This window comes from Alexandromys fortis, unplaced genomic scaffold (genome assembly GCF_014885135.2).
Source record: "Alexandromys fortis isolate MF-2015 unplaced genomic scaffold, M_Fortis_MF-2015_v1.1 scaffold_1, whole genome shotgun sequence".
Classification (NCBI taxonomy): Eukaryota; Metazoa; Chordata; class Mammalia; order Rodentia; family Cricetidae; genus Alexandromys; species Alexandromys fortis.
In genome coordinates, this window is record NW_026067927.1 from 34,473,593 (window position 1) to 34,492,314 (window position 18,722).

Sequence of the window (18,722 nt, forward strand, 5' to 3'; positions counted from 1 at the left end):
GTAGAGCCACAATGGACAAATGAGAAATAAATCTTTGTTGATTAAAGCCACTGATACGTTGGGGACCATTTGTTACCATGACAAAACCTATTCTGTCCTGACTGCTATACAGGCCTTTCTACTCTGGAAAGAAACACAGAGGCAGAGAACAGGAGGAGGAAGGATTCCCTGTATCTTTAACCTTATTCTCAAGTTCTAGCCCCCAAGCTGAAGCCCCTTCTCAGCTAGCTTAGCAGCTCTAGGATAAGGCTGGTCTTTGCTCAGGTCTCACCTGCCTCACCTGGATCATGGAAATGCTGATTTAATAGGGTTCCATGTACTGCTTAAAGCAAACTCAGGTGCAGGCAAGGACACAGCAGTATCCAACAAACGCATTATAACTTCTTCATATACCCAGGCTCTACTTCCCAGGCCCCTCCCCTCAGTGACTAAACCCCAAGCCCTCAACATTTCCTCCACACTGTGGAACCACAAGCACCATGCAGTGCACTCACGTGTTCATGTACACGTACAAACACACACCTTTAAAAAAAATAAATCATTTCCCCAGACAATGGCTTCTATTGAAAATTGGAAAATAAAACCAACTGGGGCCGCAACGTCCCCCATCACGGGCACTTGAACAGAAGAGTCAGTTAGATAAGATCCTGTGCCCCGTCTCCCTTTCTGCCTGGCCCTGAGGCCCAAGATCTGTAAGTGCACATCTGGAGCGTTGGCAAAGGTTTTTTTTTTTCCATAGACACACTCGCGCGCGCGCGTACACACATACAAAAAGAAAGCAGAAGCAAAACATTTTTCATAACCTTCTCTATCAAAAGTAGGAAACAAAAGGCAGACCGAGAGAGGGCCTCGTGTCTCAAGAAATATAGGAGAGCTCATATCTCTTTGTGGAAGCCAAGACCATTCTTATAACGTCTAGCCTGCAGCACCAATTTATATTATCGATCGGCGCTGTAGGCGTTTGAGTTTGCGACCGTCTTCACCCCTCTCATTCTCCTCCTAACCAGCAGTGGGACCCTCTCTTTCAGATCCTTCACCCCGCGCACAGTGAGAGCGTTTATTTCTCTTCTCTAGGGCAGCCCTCCGTTTATTTTGACCAGCTTAGGGAATGGGGGTGGGGAATAGGACCTTCCAGCAGTAGTCAACGAACAGGCTCCAGAGACGCCTGTGACTTGCCCAAGGTCACAGAGCCAGAAGACTAAGGCAATTCGATTCTACCCTAGGAGTTTGCAGCTCCCAAAGCCCTTCTGGTTCCTGCATCACGCCCACGTCTCGAGCGCCGCTCGCGCTCGGGGCGCAAACAGCACCACGCGCCTTGCTGGTTGCGCTGAGTCCTAAGGTTGTTTCCTTTGGGCCAACGGTGCGGAGGGATTAGAAAAACCTGGACCACGCTGCTGCGCGTGTCCCTGCAGCCCACCAGGCTGCTTTGGGGCTGCAGGTGGTGCAGCACTGGGGGCCTGGCCTCCCCTGAGAGCCGGCTGGGCCCCCGGATCTTTCCTGCAGCCCCCATCCAAGCCGCGCGCCAGCTGCGTGCCACGGCTCGCTGACGACCTCGGAGCGCAGCCGGGATGCAGGGGTGTGAGCGGGGACTGCAGCGGAACCTGGCCGGGGCACTCCAGAGTCGGGCTGCTCTCCGCAGGCTGGCGCTGCGCCGGGGTCGCCGCAGCCCGGGGCCCCTCCCGGGCCACCTGTGCGCCGACTGGCGGGCCGGGGTGATGCCGGATCCGGAAGAGCAATCCACTCCGGGTTCCAGACTCCTGTCTCTGTCCCTGGAGACAGCGAGGGGTGGTGGGAGGCCTCCCCGCCCACTACCCCAGCTCCTCCCTGGGGGAGCCTCAGGCGTTGCCCGAAGGGATCCCCAGTGCCGGGGGTGGCCCCGGAACGCAGCGCCGCCCGGCCCCTCCTCCCCCGCCCCGCCCCGCCTCCGCCCCGCTCCGCCGCTCCAGTCCGGATTTTGCGGCGCCCGCCGGCCCGCTCCCCGGCTGCGGGCTCCGCGCGGCGGCTGGCTCGGTGCGCGGCGCGGCTGGCGCTGCGCTCCGCCCCGGCTGCATTGCTGCGCTCCGGGTGCCCAGGGGAGCCACGCGCCGCGTGCGCCCCGCAGCCGGCCGCCCGGAGGCAGCGCCGTCCTCTGGCATGGGCCCCGGGGGCGCCCCGAGGTGGGGCTCTCGGCTGAGGCGCTGACAGCCTCTCTCCCGCCCGCGGGGCCCCGAGTCCAGCCCGCTCGTCCGCCCGCGGCCATGGCCGTCCGGCCCGGCCTGTGGCCAGCGATCCTGGGCATAGTCCTCGTCTCCTGGCTTCGTGGTTCGGGTGAGTCACGCCGCGCGCGCTCTGGGGAGGCTTGCGGGGGACCGTGCGCGCGAACGCTCTGCTCTGGGGAGGAGGTGGACCTGACCCGCGCGGCCGACCCGGCTGGGAGCCCCCGGAGGCCAAACTTTGCCGGGCAGGACGCGGGGGGCCGCCTCTCACTGCTGCGCAGCTTCCCGGTGCGCTCTCCCGGAAGCCTGGGTTTTGCCAAGTCCAGGAACAGCTGTCAACGCACGGGGCTGGCGAGTGTAGACGCCCCACGCCTCCGGGTGGGGGAAGTTTGCTGGTTTTACGGCCCCAGAGAATGGTCGGGGGTGTTGAAATAACCCTGGAAAGACAAGACTTGAAGGACTCAGAGATCGGTGGGTTTGAACCATACTAGTGCCCAGAAAATGGGGTGTGTGTGTGTCGGGGGGAGGGTGTTGATAGCTCTTCCAGGTAGGACTGCCCCAAACAGCCACTCACAATTTCCCAGCTTGGCACCTGGCCTCTGCCCACGTCTAGAACACAGTGTCCTCCTCTGTCCCCGCCACACACGCTTGCACAAGCACACACTCAGGCGTGGAGGCATCCACAGCCCCCAGCTCTTTTAGCCGGCAGTCAAAGCACTGGGGCCCCTGTGGTGGTCTGCGGCTCCTGGGCTAGCTGATGGAGGCGGGAGGGGAGAGAGGAGGGAGTGGGGGAGTTGTTTGCTGTTGGCTGTTGGTTGGCGGGCTTCTCCTCTAAGAAACTCCACAGCCCTGCTTTCTCCCCACTTGTCTCGTTGGCCACCCTAACCAGTCCCTTCATAACCCACCTGGTGTGAGGGGTCTTGAGGAAAGTCTTTGTCTGCTTTCCCGTAGCCTGCACCTAAGCTGAGCTGGGGGGTCCCTAATCTCTGACCCCCCCAGCCCCCCCAGGACTTGGCAATGCTGAGCTTCTGTATGGGGGAGGGTGCCTTAGCAATTCTTCATGCTTGATGTCCCCTGAACCTGCTTGGGGGAGGTGCGCCCCAGGCTGGCAAGGCCACAGTTCATTCTCGGAGTGTGGATTTCTGAACTGCCAATCTAGAATGAAGAGCTCAATCAAGGACCTGATGCTTTAGACCGACGGCTGGTTCCTTGAGGAATCTCTGCGCATTGCATCCTTCACCCACCGCTGCCTTGCTGCCCCCCACATCAAGCCCTCTTCCTTGTCCCGCCTGCTCTGTCTCCCTCCCCATCACTGCACCCTAAATCCTCACTTTAACAAGCCGTTCCATTGGCCTCCCCTTTTAATCCTGACATCCTCAGACTGAGCTGTGGTTGGATGTGTGCGTGTTCGTTCAGGGGTGTGAGTGGCACCACTGGCTGTGGTCATGAGCTGGGGGTGTCCCTGCTTCTGCACATGGAGGAGGTGCCGCCAGACACTGAATAGGTGCCTGGGAAATGTTTACTGAGTTGGATGTGTGTGAGAGGGCTGTGTGGTCAGAGGCTGCGTTTTGCCACGTGAGCACGTGTGAAAGCCGTGGACTGGCATGTGTCCTGGGTAATGGGGGGGGGGGACTGGCGTGGCATGGCCAGTGTTGTCGTGTGTGGTCAGATGAGTACTGATAGGCTGCACGCATGTGGTAGCCATGGGCTACTGCACCGGTGAGCTCTACAGATGGGGTGGCAGGCACTGGTAGGTTAGGGCACCCAAACCCGGGAATAAAGGATTGGACCTCAAGAAACTGGAGCTGGAGATCTGCACTGTCTTTTGGCAGGGCACCTGTTGGGGCCTGGCCCAAGGTTTCCCAGGGCAGACAGGTGGGCACCAGTGCGTCAGGGCTCTCTGGGGGCAGAGCCTGTCTCTGGCATTAACTCTCAGCAGTGGAAGGGGTTGCTGAGGGGTATGGCGGTAGGAGTGGCTCTACTTCTCAAACAGGCCCCATCTCACTGTCCCCCACAGGCTCTGGGCATGTGTGGACAGATACCCAGGCAGGCTGCCCCTGCCATGACCCTAGCTCCCGCACCGGCCTATCAGTTCCTTGGCAACAGCAGCTGGTGAAAAATGTGTCTGTGAGTGGCTGGGAGAAAAATGGTCAACCAGGCAGGCTCAAGGGGCATGGTGGGGGGCAGCGTTGCCGAGCCACTGCAGACTCTGCCCTCTGTCTGTTGTCACCCAGCGTCACACCCCGCCACTCACACAAAGCCAGCCCGCAGCACAAACACACCTGGGTATGCCCCTGTCTGTGCCTGCACCCACAGGCACCCACTTGACTCACCAGTCCGCACAGCCGGCGCATACAACTCCTTACCCTCAGGTGTTCTGTATTGTGTGCCCGGTCCTCCTCGTGAGGAGAGGCATGGAAAGTAGGGGCCAAGAGGCAAGCTTAACATTACCCCTGTTTCTCCTCCTTCCATTCCTATTCCCATTCCCAGGGCTGCTGGACTTTCTGCCCACTTGGACTCTAGGCTAACAGGACTGGGGAGGAGGCTGGTATTCTAGGGCAGAGAGCACCATATTCTTGCTTCTTGTACAAGGGGTGGGCTGCTCTAGGTACTGCAGGAGAGGGCTGAACCTTTCCCTGGCCTGCTTGCTCCCCCTTGCCCTTGTTGGGAAAGGCTTTCTTCAGGGAGGCCAGCAGTAGCATTGATCCTGGTGCTAACACTCTAACCCAGAGGCCTGGTGCCTGGGAGCCGACTTTGGCCTTTGTCACATCTCTTTTCCTGCCTGCTGCTGCTGCCATGACTCTCCAGTTTACAGGCTTCAGCTAGATACCACGGGCTTGGGGTGCACAGCCCTTTTAGGTGAAGGCCCCAATGCTGCCACCTAGGAACCTGTTCTGTGCACACAAATGCCAGGCCCTCTCATGCCAAGCCAACCCCATCCTGCTGTCCCCTCCTCCTAGGGCCCTGCCATTGCTGCTATCCCTCACCCACAGCCTGGAGGGGCGAGAACCTTACTGTCTCCCTTGGCTCTCCTCCTTCACGCTTCACATTTAATCCGCTGTCAAGTCATCCAGCTCCCATCTTACTTGTGACATTGCTATGTCCCTCGCCTTCTTTGCTTCCTCCCATCCCCCAGCTCCTTTATCTCTCACCTGTCTCACCACTGTGGCCATCTCCTACCCCTCCTCGTCTCAGCCTAAGGGCCCTGGAAGTCAATAGAAAACTCTCGTGACTCTCCAGGGCCTGCAAGTAGCCTGGTCCCTGGGCTGGGCTGGGAGAGTGAAGGAAACACCTGGTGGATGCACCCAAGAGGTCAGCTGCATCACTGGGTTCTGCCTGCTGTGGGCTTGGCACCACCAGACTAGCTGTTTCCAGACCTGCAGAATGTGGTGCCACCTAGCCTTGACAGCATGCTCCCCGCTTGGCATCCTAGCTCCTTGGCTCTATCCTGATCCCAGCCAGGTCCTTATACTGCTGCAGCCTTGACTTGAGGTCTCCCCCAAAGCCTCCACAGCTCCTCCTCCACAAGGCTCGGTGATGTGATCTGGGGTGGGACCCTTCTTCTCCAGTGTTTCCCCAGCATGGTCGTTGCCTGTGACACTATTTGCCCTGCTCTCTGCCCCTGCCTTGCTCCAGATTACAGCAGTCAAGGGTTTAATGCTTTTCTTTCTTTTCTTGGTTGGAGTTTGGGCTTGAAGGCCAAACAGAGAGGAAGAGAGAAATTTAATCTATCCACTTAAGCAGCGGCCCCCATCCTTATTCCTGACCACAAACTCCCATGTAGTGATATTTCATTTGTGTTTTAATAAATAAGGCTTGCCTGAAGTTCAGAGAGTAAAACAGCCAGACAGACCAGGCAGTGGTGGCACACACCTTTAGTCCCAGTAGCCACACTAGTTAGCCATAGAGGCCAGCAGTAGTGGTACACGCCTTTAATCCCAGAAAGAGAGGAATAGAAGACAGGTCTCATCTCAGTCTCGGTCTGAGGATTCGTGGAGGCAGGATCACCATTTCGGTCTGAGGTAGAGGTAAGAGTCAGTGGTTGACTGCTTTACTTTTCTGATCTTCAGGTTGAACCCCAATATCTGCTTCTGGGTTTCTATTATTTGTGCTACACTCCCCCACCCTGTCAGAGTGGAGACTCATAAAGCCAGGACCTCCATGGGGCAGACACCATGCTTAGGTCACATATACATGTAGACAACAAGCCAGCACACGTGCGTGCACGTTAATATGCCCATGTCTGTTGCAAGGGTACTTTCACCTGTCCCTGTCCTCACATTGATTTCCTCAGAGTAACATTTTCATGTGCAAATAAGGTTGATACCAAGATCTGGGCTGCAAGCCCAGATCACCTGTGTGTTGTCTGGGCCCCAGACCACCCAATGTCCCCCGCCTCTCAGGTTACTGTAATCCTTCCCACAGCCCCCTCCTCCCTCTTACCTGTCTCCTTCTCTCTACCCTGTCTCCTGGGTCCTTCTCTCTTAGGGGGGAAGTTCTGGCCTCTTCCTACCAGGTAGGACAGGGCAGGGACTTTAGAGGCAGATAGAGCTATCTAAGCAGCAAGTCACCGGACATGGAACTGAGGTCACCTTCCCAGGCTGTTTCCACATCTATAGGATGGGATCTAAACTGTTGGGCAGGCAGCAGCATCCAGAGGGGACTGCAGAGTCTCAGGTGCTCATGGCTCATTGCCTTCTGCCTCCATTTCCCCTGGCACTGGAGACAGTGACTTAGGACAGAGATGTGTCTTACGCTGCAGCAGGCCCAGGCTCAGCCATAGGACAGAAGAGGCTTCATTGAAAAACTGTGCCCTGTATCCAGTGCGCTCTACATATGTGATGCCGGAAGGACTTGGGTTTAATTCATGCTCACAGGGTTGTTGTCTGGGTGATTGTTGCCATCTCTCTTTTGGTTCATGCTGTCCTGGGACCATGTGCTGATTCCGTCTCTACATACAGGATGTGGCCACAGAGTCCTGGGTGGATGTAGATTCTTGTTCTAGCTCTGCCATTTGATTGCTGTGTGATGCCGGACAAATCCCTCACACTGTCTGCATTGAACTTGATGGCTAGCCCCAGGCAGAGGCTCATGCCCAGGGAAGCTGCCTCTGGAGCCTGGGGTGGACTCAGCACTCAGTTGCAGGCTCTCCCAGGAACTGCTCACACCTGCCAAAGACACCAGCAGCCCTGGCAGTGGCTGACTGTGTTGCCTGGGAGCCAGGTAGCTTCTGGGGCAGAGCCAAAGGTGGCTGTAAGGCGAAGCTTGGTACTGTGAGTCCCAGTTCCCAAACCAAGAAGCTGGGTCCTGCTGTAGTTTGTGAACTCCTCTAGTGATTAGCAGAGACCCCAAGGTCAGGGTGTTGAAGGCCTGCCCCTTCTCCAGACACGGAGGGCAGAGGCCATAGGAATATTTTAACCGCAGAGTCTGTATCTCAGCCAGATGGGGGAGTTGTTAGATGGGGGAGTTTGGCAAGCTCTGGCGACTGGGTTTGAGCCAGGGCCAGGGTGAGGCATGGACTTGCTTAAGGGTACAAATTTGCATAGCCAAGTACACAGCCATCTCTTGTGAACACTTCCTAAGATCCTATGCCCTTGGCACCTGCCATGCCTCTTAATCCTCACTCTGGATTCCACCCTTCCCTGCCCCTCTCCAGGGTCAGTGTGTAAATCCATCCATAAAGGCTCATCTTACAGGAGCACTGCACCAGCACCCGGGAGGCACTTAATAAGGTGAGCAGTTGACTGTGTGTGTGTAGGGCTCCATCCTGGTGGGTGGGGAGCAGAATGGCTGGGGATGAGGACCTGGCTGAGCGACTAGGTGGGGTCAGCCTAAGGGGAGGATCCATTTTCCAGGCTATGTCTGCCTTGTTTTTATTTGCCACTGAAGTGGAGGGCAGAACATATAGAAGCCATTTCCACTCTCCAGGTGTGGCTGCTGACTGACTCAGTCTGGCCCTGTTTAAGATTGGGGAGATTGTGTGTTCTGGAGAGGCCGGAGTAGCCGCGGCTCTTTACAGAAGATTATAAAAGGGGGAGGAAGAAAGTCTTAAGGCCCATTTTGGTAGGGGAGGAACCCTGAAAATTCTGTCTCTTCATTGGCTTATGGAGGGAGCACCAGAGGCGAGCCATCACCTTGACTGGTGAGTTCCCAAAGCTGAGTTTCTCAGTCTGGAAGTCACCGTTGTGTCTCTCTGGAAGGTTCAGGGTCACCTTGAGCTCCAGGCACAGCCGTAGCTGATTAGGGAATGAGGGGCTAGGGAGTCTGCCTTTATTGACTTACCTGTGGGACTTTACAGGGACCTTGGGAAGGGAACTCTTGACTCGGTATCCCAGCAGACCCTAAAGCCTGGTTGTAAAGTGAACTCTAGTCCCTTCCTAGCAACTCCACCCGGGCTCGTGTAGGGGGAGTCGCCCCCGAATTAGACTCCACCCTCTCCTAGTTGGGGCGGAGCCCGACGAAACCCAGGCAGTGAAGGTCTTTCTCAGGTCTGCGTTTCTTCCCGTCTTCCCGCTCCTCCCGTCTCTCGTGATTGTGCCCGCTGCGTGACCCGACCCACAGCCTCCGGACCCGCACAGCAGCCACTGCCCCCCCCCCCCCGTCGCGATCGTCAAGGTGGCTGGGTGGGTGGGCGGGGTTCCTCCAGCGAGGCTGCGGGACACGTGGGTGGCCCTGATCCGCAATCGCCCGAGCCAGTGAGACCCCGAGCCCGGGATGCAATTAGCTGCTGAGGGAGGGGAGGGCCCACCGGGCGGTGTCCCCGCTCCGCGCGGCCTAATTAATGCGCGGCGAGCTGGGGCCGAGCCGGGAAGGGGCGGGATCCCTCCGCCCGCCAGCCCGCCCGCGGCCGCCCGCAGGATTAGCGGCTCTTTGTTCGGGGTCTGTTAACAAGTTCCTGGCTGAGCGCTTGGCTGCCGCCCGGGGAGCTCTGTCCAGCCTCCTCCAGGGCTACAGCCCCGCCTCTACCTGCCCAGCCCGGACCCTTTAGACGTGGGGTTAGGGGTGTAGTCCAAGACCCGGGGCAGGAGGATGCCCCACAACTGTCCGAGTGTCTCTTGTAGGTGGAGGCCATTATTCCCATTTTGCAGATGAGGCAGCACCCGCTTGCGCCAAAACCCGTCACCCTAGGCAAACTGAAGGCCCAGTCTAGATCTTTGACTCTCTAAAGCATTTTCTGTTGGTTTAAGACAGGCTCTCTGTATTATGTATCTCTGGCTGTCCTGTAACTCGCTCTGTAGATCAGGCTGGCCTCAAACTCACAGAGATCCTCCTGCCTCTGCCTCCTAAACGCTGTACCACAGACTTCCTAATGCTTTTTTCCCTACGGAGAGAGAACTCTGAGTGGGAAGAGGAGGGTGGCTGTATCCTATTAGCACCTTTTTTTTTTTTAATTTTTAATTGGCACCCTGATGGTGGTTAAGTGCTAGGCTCCGCCTGGAGGTTTCATCAAAACCTTGTCAGTCCACGATATAGGTGAAGTCAGCCCCATCTATGAGAGGGTAGGTGCAGACAGTGGCAACTGTGACCACATTCCAGTCTGTCCTGTGTCCTTGTCCCATTGGCCTCCCTGTCCTGATGGAAGGAAGCAGGAGGCCATGGTCTGAGCCGTCCTTTCCATCCTGTCAGTTCACGTGGCCACCTGACCCCACCTGAGTCCTTGTTTTCTACACCTGGAAAAGGCTGGCCAGGTCCCAGGGCTGCGATTATAATTAAGGAGGAGGCTCTCACCTGTGCCCTGGAGCGCAAGCCGAAGGGACTTGTTCAGAATCATTTTAGTATAACAAGGTACAATCCTTTCTAGTCAGTTCCTCCAGGTGTTTCTGGGCTATTTCTTCTGGGGCTACACTAGATGGCGTCCCCATTTTGGTGAAGACAGAACGCCTACCTGCCCCATTTGCCCCTCTGCAGGGCACACCTCCAGCTTACTCATTGCTGTCTCCTCCCGTGTGGTTAGGAGCACCTCCCCGTGCATCTTGTCCCCAGAGAGAGCTCAAACTGACAATGCCTCAGCGCTAAGCAGCGTGGGACACTAAGTGCATCTGTTGCAAATATTGAAAAAGTCAACTCTCATTTAAGGAAAAATAGGCAGATAATAAAATTTAATGGCAGATGTAACTGCAAAGCCGGGGTAAACCTGGTCTCGGGCATGGCTGGATCCAAAGGAAAAGCATAACCAAGACCCATCCTTTGTCTCAGTTCTTGAGGTACTGGTGTCACTCCCAGTCATCCCCCCCACAGTCCCCATGTGACTGCCAGGGATCCCCAAGACTGCAGTCTCCTCAGTAAATTGAGCATCTGTCCTTCAGACACCCCCAAATGGCCTGGTGTTCTTTTACTGGTCCAGCTCACACGCTCTACTCGTGTGTGAGCCACTAATTAGTCATAGGGTTACGTGGCTGCAGAAATTTGGGCTTAAGCCACAGTCCCGTAGTACTGTCGTCCAGATGACTCGTCACTCCTTGAAGCCTCTCATCCAGGAGGCATGGGTAGAAACAGCCTCCCCAGTGCCTTCGGCATCCCTGGTGGGCCTCCGCCGGCCTGCACCCACACACCTGCAGGTCCCACACATGTCATGTGTGGCTACAAAGCCCTCCCCTGTGGCCTTGCCCTTGGCTGTCTTCTCATGCTGGGTGTGTTGTTCAGTCGCTGAACCCACATGGGTATCTTGTCTTTAACCAACACTTTCCTAGAAACCTCCTTCCAGTCCTTTGGGATCCAGTTCACATACACCTGAACCTCTGAAGACCTCTTTCCTTCAGACCCAAACCAGCTCCTAAGAGGGGTCAGCACCCTTTGTCCAGCAGTGGTGCTTGGGGCAGGGCCAAACAACAGGTTCTCCGAGAGGCTGGCAGTTTTTCTGACGTAAATATTTCTGCCACGGCTGATTTCAAATGCCAGTGTGGTAACAGCTGGCCTATAGAAGTCTGGAGTTATGGCAGTCGGCTCTGAGCCAGGATGCGCTCAGAACTGCATACCAGGCTGACCCCAGCCCTTTGAAGTGACCTACAAGAAGTGGACAAGTCTCAGACTTTCCTAAGCAGGGCCTTGACTGCTGCTGGCCTGGGACCTCTCCTAGCAGTCTCTCCGGTTGGGCTAAGGGTTGAAAGTCAGTCAGGAGTTGCTGGTTTGGGTGCAGCGCTTCACCCTGCTCTGGTTAGATTAGTTATATAAGCCCTTTGTGCCTCAGTTTCCTCACTGAGAAGGTACAGGGAATGAGTGGCTCCTGTGAGCAGGGTTGCCAGCGTCGAGGGAGCGCTTCTCTGAGAACACACAACCTTGCCAGCCCACAGCAAATGTTTGGTGGGTATGCGCTCCTGGCTGGGCTGGGTGTGCAACTGCACATTTGCATGTGCTTCAGCTTCCTAGATTATGTGTGCGTAGCAGGAATGGAGTCTTGCTGATAAGACAGGCAGAATGTGTCAAGGCCTAGCACCTCGGGAAGGTGTTTATTTTGGGGTGACAAGCATTCATGGGGAGGTTTGGGAAGGGAAGCTGATGAGGTGAAGGTTCAGCCATGCAGAGTAACTTGGCCAGGTACATCTTGTGACATCCTGGAAGTCAGGCCTGGCCCCTTGGATTGCAGAGAAGGGAGGTGGCAGCGTCTCTGTCATATCTAAGAGCCAAGGGAACTGGGAAAGGACAAACCACTTGATGTCCTGGGGCTTCAGAGAGTGACAGGAGCCAGAATCTCAGCTTGTGGTGGCCAGGAGGAGGTAGGGCGGGACAGGACTTGAGATGGCCGTGTGTGAGAGAGGCCTGCTGGAGCAGACGGTGCCCGTGGGGGGCCGGCAAGCAATGGAGCTGGCTATGTCTTTGAGCTGGGGAGTGACGGGCACTGAGCAGTGTTTAAGGAAGATTAATCTGGCGGTGCAAAGAGGATGGATGGCAGCAGAGAGAGGCTGGAGGCAAGGAGACCAGCCGGGAGGCTGCGGCGGTCACCCAGGCAAGAAATGACGAAGCCTCCCTTCCCAGCGAGCAAGCAGCAAGGCTGGAGTAAGAGAGATAGATGTGGGAGACGCAGCGAGTGGGGGTGCTGCATCTGGATGGCGCATATGGGGGGCAAGGAGGGGGAGGAGGCAAACATGATTCAGAGTTCTGAGCCCAGGGAAGTGATGTCAGAACCAGAAAATAGATGGGGAGCTGGGTTGGGGGAGAAGCCTTAAGAGTTCTGGATCCAGTGTGGTAACCCCACCCCACCCCGCCCCACCAGGCTGTGGCTTATGTGTGGGCTTGTGTCATAAGCAACTGATAGTGACTCTGGCCAAGCTGAGTATTGTAACAGCATTGTCTTAAAGCCATGTCCTAGCGGACAGTGACCTGTTCTGTGCTGAGTAGCTGTCTGGATCAGCTGGGAGGGGCCTCATGGAGAAGGGCCTTCCTAACAAGCAACAGTAGAGGTGGCCATGACAGTGGGAACATTTGCCGAAGGTCCTATCAAGATTCAGCAGGAGACTAAAGGGAGGGTGGCAGGTGGCCTAAGACTCTGTGGTGGAGTAAAAGGAGCTTGGAGCTCAGTTGGGTTTACTCCACCTCCATGGGCTCGAGAAGGTTTCCGGAACTGGGCTTGTCGGAGCAATGTCTCAACTTCCAGGGATGGGACTGTCGACTAGGGAACCCAGGCTGGCCAGACTGCAGAAGAAACCCTGGACACAGTGATTGGTTCAGTAGCCGAGGGTCGGTCAATCAGGATCTAATGCCTGCCCTCATTTGGAGGTGGAGGGGTTAGCAGGCTGGGTCTAAGGGCCAGGACTATCTCCTCCTGTGTGGAGAGAGCCTAGGTGATGAGTGGGGAGAGGCAGGAGGAGGCAGAGATTGTCTTAGAGGCCCCAAGGCCCCAAAGATTGGTCATTAGAGCATTCTCAAGCCTGTGAACTGATCCAGCAACTTCTGAACTTGGTCAAGGAACTTCCTGCTCTAGGCCTATGCTGTATGAAATATTGAGTCTTGGTGCCCAGCACCCGTTTCCCAAGAGGAAGGTAGAGTTCGCACCCAGAGGTGGCCAGGAGGCCTGTGAGGGGCACTCGGCTCGTGCAGCGGCTCTTGCATTCTGAACAACAGATTCCACATGAAAACCAGACCCTAGGCTTTCCTTTGTTTACTTTTGTTTTTTTGAGACAGGGTTTCTCGGTGTAGCCCTAGCTGTCCTGGAACTTGCTCTGTAGGCCAGGCTGGCCTCAAACTCAGAAATCTCCCTGCCTCTCCCTCCCAAGTGCTGGGATTAAAGGTGTGTGCCACCTATGCCCGGCCACAGGCTTTTCTTGATACATCAAAGTATCTGAGCTATAGCTGTGCGGTGGGAGCACATGCCTTTAATCCCAGCACTTGGGAGGCAGAGGCAGGTGGATCTCATTGAGTTCGAGACCAGACTGGTCTACAAAGCAAGTGCCAGGAAAGCCAGGGCTATACAGAGAAACCTTCTGTCTTGAAAAACCACAAACCAAAAATAAATAAATAAATCAGAACTGGGGCCTGGAGAAATGGCTCAGCAGTTAAGGGTGTGTACCTGCACTCACAGAAGACTCTGATTCAGGTCCCAGTACACCTGGCAGCTCACAGCCACTGGTAACTCCAGATCTAGGAGGATCCTGCATTTCCGGTCTCTGAGGTTACTGACACACACACACACACACACACACACACACACACACAGAGAGAGAGAGAAAGAGAGAGAGACACATACCACTTTAATAAAAATAAATCTTTTTAAAGAGATATGAGCCAGGCCCAGTGAGCTCATTGTCTTGAGTGGGCTGGAACTTGGCTGTCACTTTTGTGGGCATCGTTCCTAGTACCCATGTACCATTTGCCACTCTGTGCCTTTATTGCTCATGTCTCATACACCTCTCCTCCTCGTCTCTTCTGGCTTCATGTGTCCCCACAAATGCATGTCCTTAATTTGCCTAGGTAGGCCCCTGCCCCGCCGTCTGACTCCTGGTCCATCTAGCCCCTGCCCTGTCCACGTGCACGCATGGTTGCTCCCACACGCCCTACTCACTCCCGCTGGTTGGTGACACTGACGCTGCTTGTCCACTCTTGGCTCAGTGCACAGGCCACATGCAAGTCCCTTCCTGAACCTCCCTTCCCTTCCTGCTCCTATCCCCAGGCTGGCTTCGAGATGCAACCAGGGCAGAAAGCACAGCTGGGAGACGTGCCGTAAGAAGCAGGTTGTGGATGCTGTGATCTTGGGTCCCCCTTTCTAAGGGGCCCTCTGGGGGAATGGCTGCTGCTGAGAAAGCCTCAAGGAAGTCAAAGAGCAATCAGTGGGAACTGGGAAGGAGTTGGGGGTCAGGGGCAGTCATGAGGGAGGGCTGCAGACGGCTGAGGCCTGGAGGGTGTGCTGTGCCAAAACCAGGAGCCATTGCTTGGAGTCTGTGCTCAGGAGCCTGCCAGGGAAGTGGCTGGCATTAGTGAGCAGGGAAGATGTGGGGACATAGAGGCCATTGGGAACTTACAGGAAGGGAAAAAAATATAAGAATATTGGAGCTAGAAGGCATGGAAGCCATTCAGGGCTTCAGGGGAAAACTGAGCAGGAGAGGGGAAGGACCAGCATGGTTGGTTGCCGGGTTTTACAGCATACTCACACACAGGCTCTTTCTGAGATAGACTCAGAGAAATGACTTGACCAATGTCACATGACTACCCTTCAGAGCCAGGTCCCAGCCTCAGCTCTTTGGAAGATCGAATGGACAGACTGGGGGACAGGGTTAGGCAAGATGGCCATGCCTTCGCCATCAAACAGCTGTGTATTAGGCACCTCCTATGTGCCAGCCACCTCAGCAGGCACTGCAGGAGTACAGTGAGCAAGGCCGATGCTCCCCTCCCTGGTAGAATCCACATCAAGGTTGGAGATGATGCCAAACAGACAGATTAAAGGCATGAGGAGAGTTTATTTTTGTTGTTTAGTAGAAGGCAGCAGAGGGGTCACATGACCACAGACAGGCGCACTGAGCTGAGACAGGATGATGGCAGAGGCCTCTCTGTGGAGCAGCATCTGAGCTGAGATGGGGCAGCCAGGAGGAAGGCACCTGTGGGGTGCGGCAGAAGGTGTGGTCTGGTCTGAACATGAAATCGCGCAGATGAGGAGGAGGCTGAATGGCTTCGTCGGCAGTCGCTGCTCCTCGAAGCCACCGATACATCTGGGAAGGCACAGTGGAGAATCAGAGTGACTGAAAGTTCCTCTGGGCCACATCTGATCTTGTTAACCGATCTAAGAACATCAGAAGGCCTGGTTCTCTGGTTTGCTTTGTGCCACAGCTTGAGCCCAGGGCCAGACACTCCTCTGCTTTGGTTATGCAATGGCAGGAAGGGCCTGAGCCTGTGCTATTGTGGAACTGATCCCAAGGCCTCAGGGAGGGCTATGGTGGGGCAGGACTAGGTGCAGGGGAAAGGTCAGGGGCCACTTGAGCCCCTCGGAGCTTCCAGATTGCCAAACAAAGGTCTGGATATCTGCTGTCTTCGTCTCAGACTTCTATCAAATACCAACATGCAAAATAGCTAACAGAGACCTAGTGAAGCTGGACATGTGTGCATGAGTGCATGCATGCATGTGTGTATTAATCGAGGTGAAGTTCACATGAAAACTATTCATGTCAGAGTTCACAGTCAGATGACACTTGTGTGTGCCTGTCGCCTCTGTCAAAGGGATTTTCGTCATTCCCAGGCCCTGATCAACAGTACCCTCCTCTAAGTCTCTCTGAGCCTGCCCACTGTGGGTATGTTATGCAGATGGGACCGTGGCACCTGTGACATCACATCGAGGCCACCCCACTGCAGGGGCTCCATCCCTGCTGACAGCTAGTTTCATTGTGTCTGTCAGGCCTTCATGGCAAGTGCTCTCCGGCCCGACTTGCATTGAAAGAAACAAGTTTTGGTTTGGGGGTACTACAGACTGGCAAGTGGTTTGTGCCAAATGGGGGTTACACAGATCACTTTCTGCATGGGAGAGAGAAGGAACCCAAAAATAAATAAATAAATAAACTAAATTCTGGGTAGCCTGCAGCACCTATGCATTTTTGCCTTAATGAAATTCACTTGGGAATTCCTGCAGAAAGGAAAACAGAAAACAGGGTGGGCAGGGAAAGCTAAGGAGAGAAGGCCGAGGGCACTGGCGACAGAGCGCTCCCCACCCAGCCGGGAGGACTCTGCAGACAGCTGTCATTGGAATATTTCCCCAGAGAATGCTGGGTAATGCAACCGCCAGGGGCAAGGGGAGAAGAGGGAAGCAGAGGTCGGCACTTGGTCACAAGAGAAGGGAGCACACTGGCCAGGGGGGGCTGGAAACGTGGGGCAAGGGAGACAAGACCCTGAGAGTGTATCCCGAAGAACTCACGCACTGAGAACCAAGCGTCCCAGGTGACGAAGTCCCCTCTCCCACGTCTCCGTGAACACAATTCCTTCTTTTGTGCTTTTCGTTAATTCACTGTTCTGAGGTCATAGATTCACTTTCCTAGACCCTGGAGTTGAAAGAAAATCGTCCAGAGGTCTAAAGTAAGCAGCCAGCTTCCCGATCTCTGGCCCCAAAGGCCCAGGTGCCTGTTTAAATCCACCTGGTACTTGCTCCCACCTCTGGCTATTGTAAGCCTTGCTGCTTTGAACATTTCTGTACAGATATTTGCTTAAATAACCTGCTTTCCATTCCTTTGGGTACTCTCCCAGAGTGCAGTTGCTGGTCTGATGGCTCTCGCTCAGAACAGCTCAGGAGCAGCAACATTGTTTCCTTGGTGCCAGCACGGTTTTATGTTCCCACCCCGGAAGCATGGGCTTCCCTTTCTTGACATCCTGATGTGTATCTTTGAAACACTGAATTCTGCAAGGCCAGCCAGCCCTGGCTGCTGTGGGCCTCATGGTCCGGGATGGACATATAAGAGCAGTGGTGGCAGCCGAGACTCTGTGGCCCTGTAGCTGATGGTGGGATTACAGTGAACTGTGTAACTGTTGGTTCCCCCCTCCTCCTCTGCACTTCCCCAGTCAAGAGCTGCCCTCTCCACCCCTCCACTCCTCTGCATGCACGTGCGTGCATGGATGTGTGCATGTCTGTGTGTAGATGTGTGTGTGTGTGTGTGTGCACGCTCATACACAAATATGTATGTGTCTCATCACCAGGATAAATGTAGCTACCAACAATGCTGCGGGCTGGTGCTAATTTGTCAGACACGGTACATGGTTGTGATCTTGAATACATTAACATTTTCACGTGAAATCATTTCATTTTTTAGTGATTAAGAAGTATTTGTCTTAAGCATTGGGTGACATGTTGTAGGCCTCCTGGACAGTGGGGGCCAAGGTGAGGGAGCTCCCAAGTATGATGTCATTCATGTTGCCTGTGTAAGCAGTCACCACTCCACCCTTACTTCCTGGGCACGGGGCTGAGTGTGGCAAGGGCAGGTAGGTGGGTAGCAGGATGATGGAGTAGAGGCGGTGGAGTCTGAGCATCCCCAGATCCAGTCCTGGGCCCAGAAGCTTCAGCCTCCATCTTCCGGTTTCTCCATGTCTGTCCAGCCTCACTCAGACATCACTGCAGAGAGGCCTTCCCTAGATCCCCAGAGTTCCCCAGCACCCTTCACGATCTTGGTGTCTTCATGGCATTATCAGCAGTGGGGTGAGGCCTTCGTTGTATTGTTTCCTTCTTTATGCCTCCTTCCACTAAAGCTTAAGTGTCTTGAGGGCAGGAACTGTCGTATTTTTAGTTTTGTTTGTTTTTTGTTTTTGCGTCTTTTTTTGGTTTTTTTTGGGGGGGGGTTGTTGTTGTTTATTTGTTTTATTGAGATTGGGTTTCTCTGTTACTTTGGAGCCAGTCCTGGAACTAGCCCTTGTAGACTAGGCTGGCCTTGAACTCACAGAGATATGCCTGCCTCTGCCTTTCCAGTGCTGGGGTTAAAGGGGTGCACCACCACTGCCTGGCTGGAACTGTGTTTTTTTTTATGCTCACCGATCATGTGTGCGGAGGTGGGTGGGTGATGGATGGATCTGTGGGAAGCAGATGTGTTCATGAACTGGTACTCAAGGCCCTCACCCTTCTTCTCCATCCCCCGTTACCTCCAAGGTGGTCTGTGCCTCCCTCTCTGGGTGTACCGAGAGTCACTGTGAAGGGTTCCCCAGTGCTTTGGGCAGACTGTCTCCTCTGGACCACTGCTGATAGCCTTCTCACGTGGGATCTTCCCCTCTTTTTCCTGGGGCTTCTAAGCTCTGTGGCCGTCTCCAGAGAGGGGTGTGTGTGTGTATGCATGCATGTATGTGTGTGTAGTGTGTGTGCATGTATGTATGTGCTATAGTGAGTGTATGTGTGGTCTGTGCATGCATGTATGTATATGTGTGTATGCATCTCTGTGTGTAGTGTGTGTATGCAGATATGTATGTGTTGTGTGTGTGTGTGTGTGTGTGTGGTGTTTGTGTATGTGTTGTGTGTTAAGCTAGAACCTGGCTCCTCCCATCAGCCTTTCTGTGATAGTCACACAGAAGGCTCTCTGCAACCTTCTTTTACCTCCCAAACTCCTGTGGCCCTGCCCCCACGCCCTGGGTCAGACCCTC

At 55.0% G+C, this 18,722-nt stretch overlaps 1 protein-coding gene across 3 annotated transcripts in view; it reads left to right on the top strand.

Moving 5' to 3' along the window:
- The first annotated feature begins 1,984 nt into the window (after positions 1-1,984).
- The window catches only part of Unc5a (unc-5 netrin receptor A), a 55,402-nt gene continuing 38,664 nt past the window's right edge, over positions 1,985-18,722 (top strand). For all 3 annotated transcript variants that reach the window (XM_050144478.1, XM_050144475.1, XM_050144477.1), the window contains exon 1: positions 1,985-2,307. In XM_050144478.1, the coding sequence (XP_050000435.1) occupies positions 2,238-2,307 (70 nt within the window). In that variant the 5' untranslated portion in view covers positions 1,985-2,237. The remainder of the gene's footprint in view (positions 2,308-18,722) is intronic.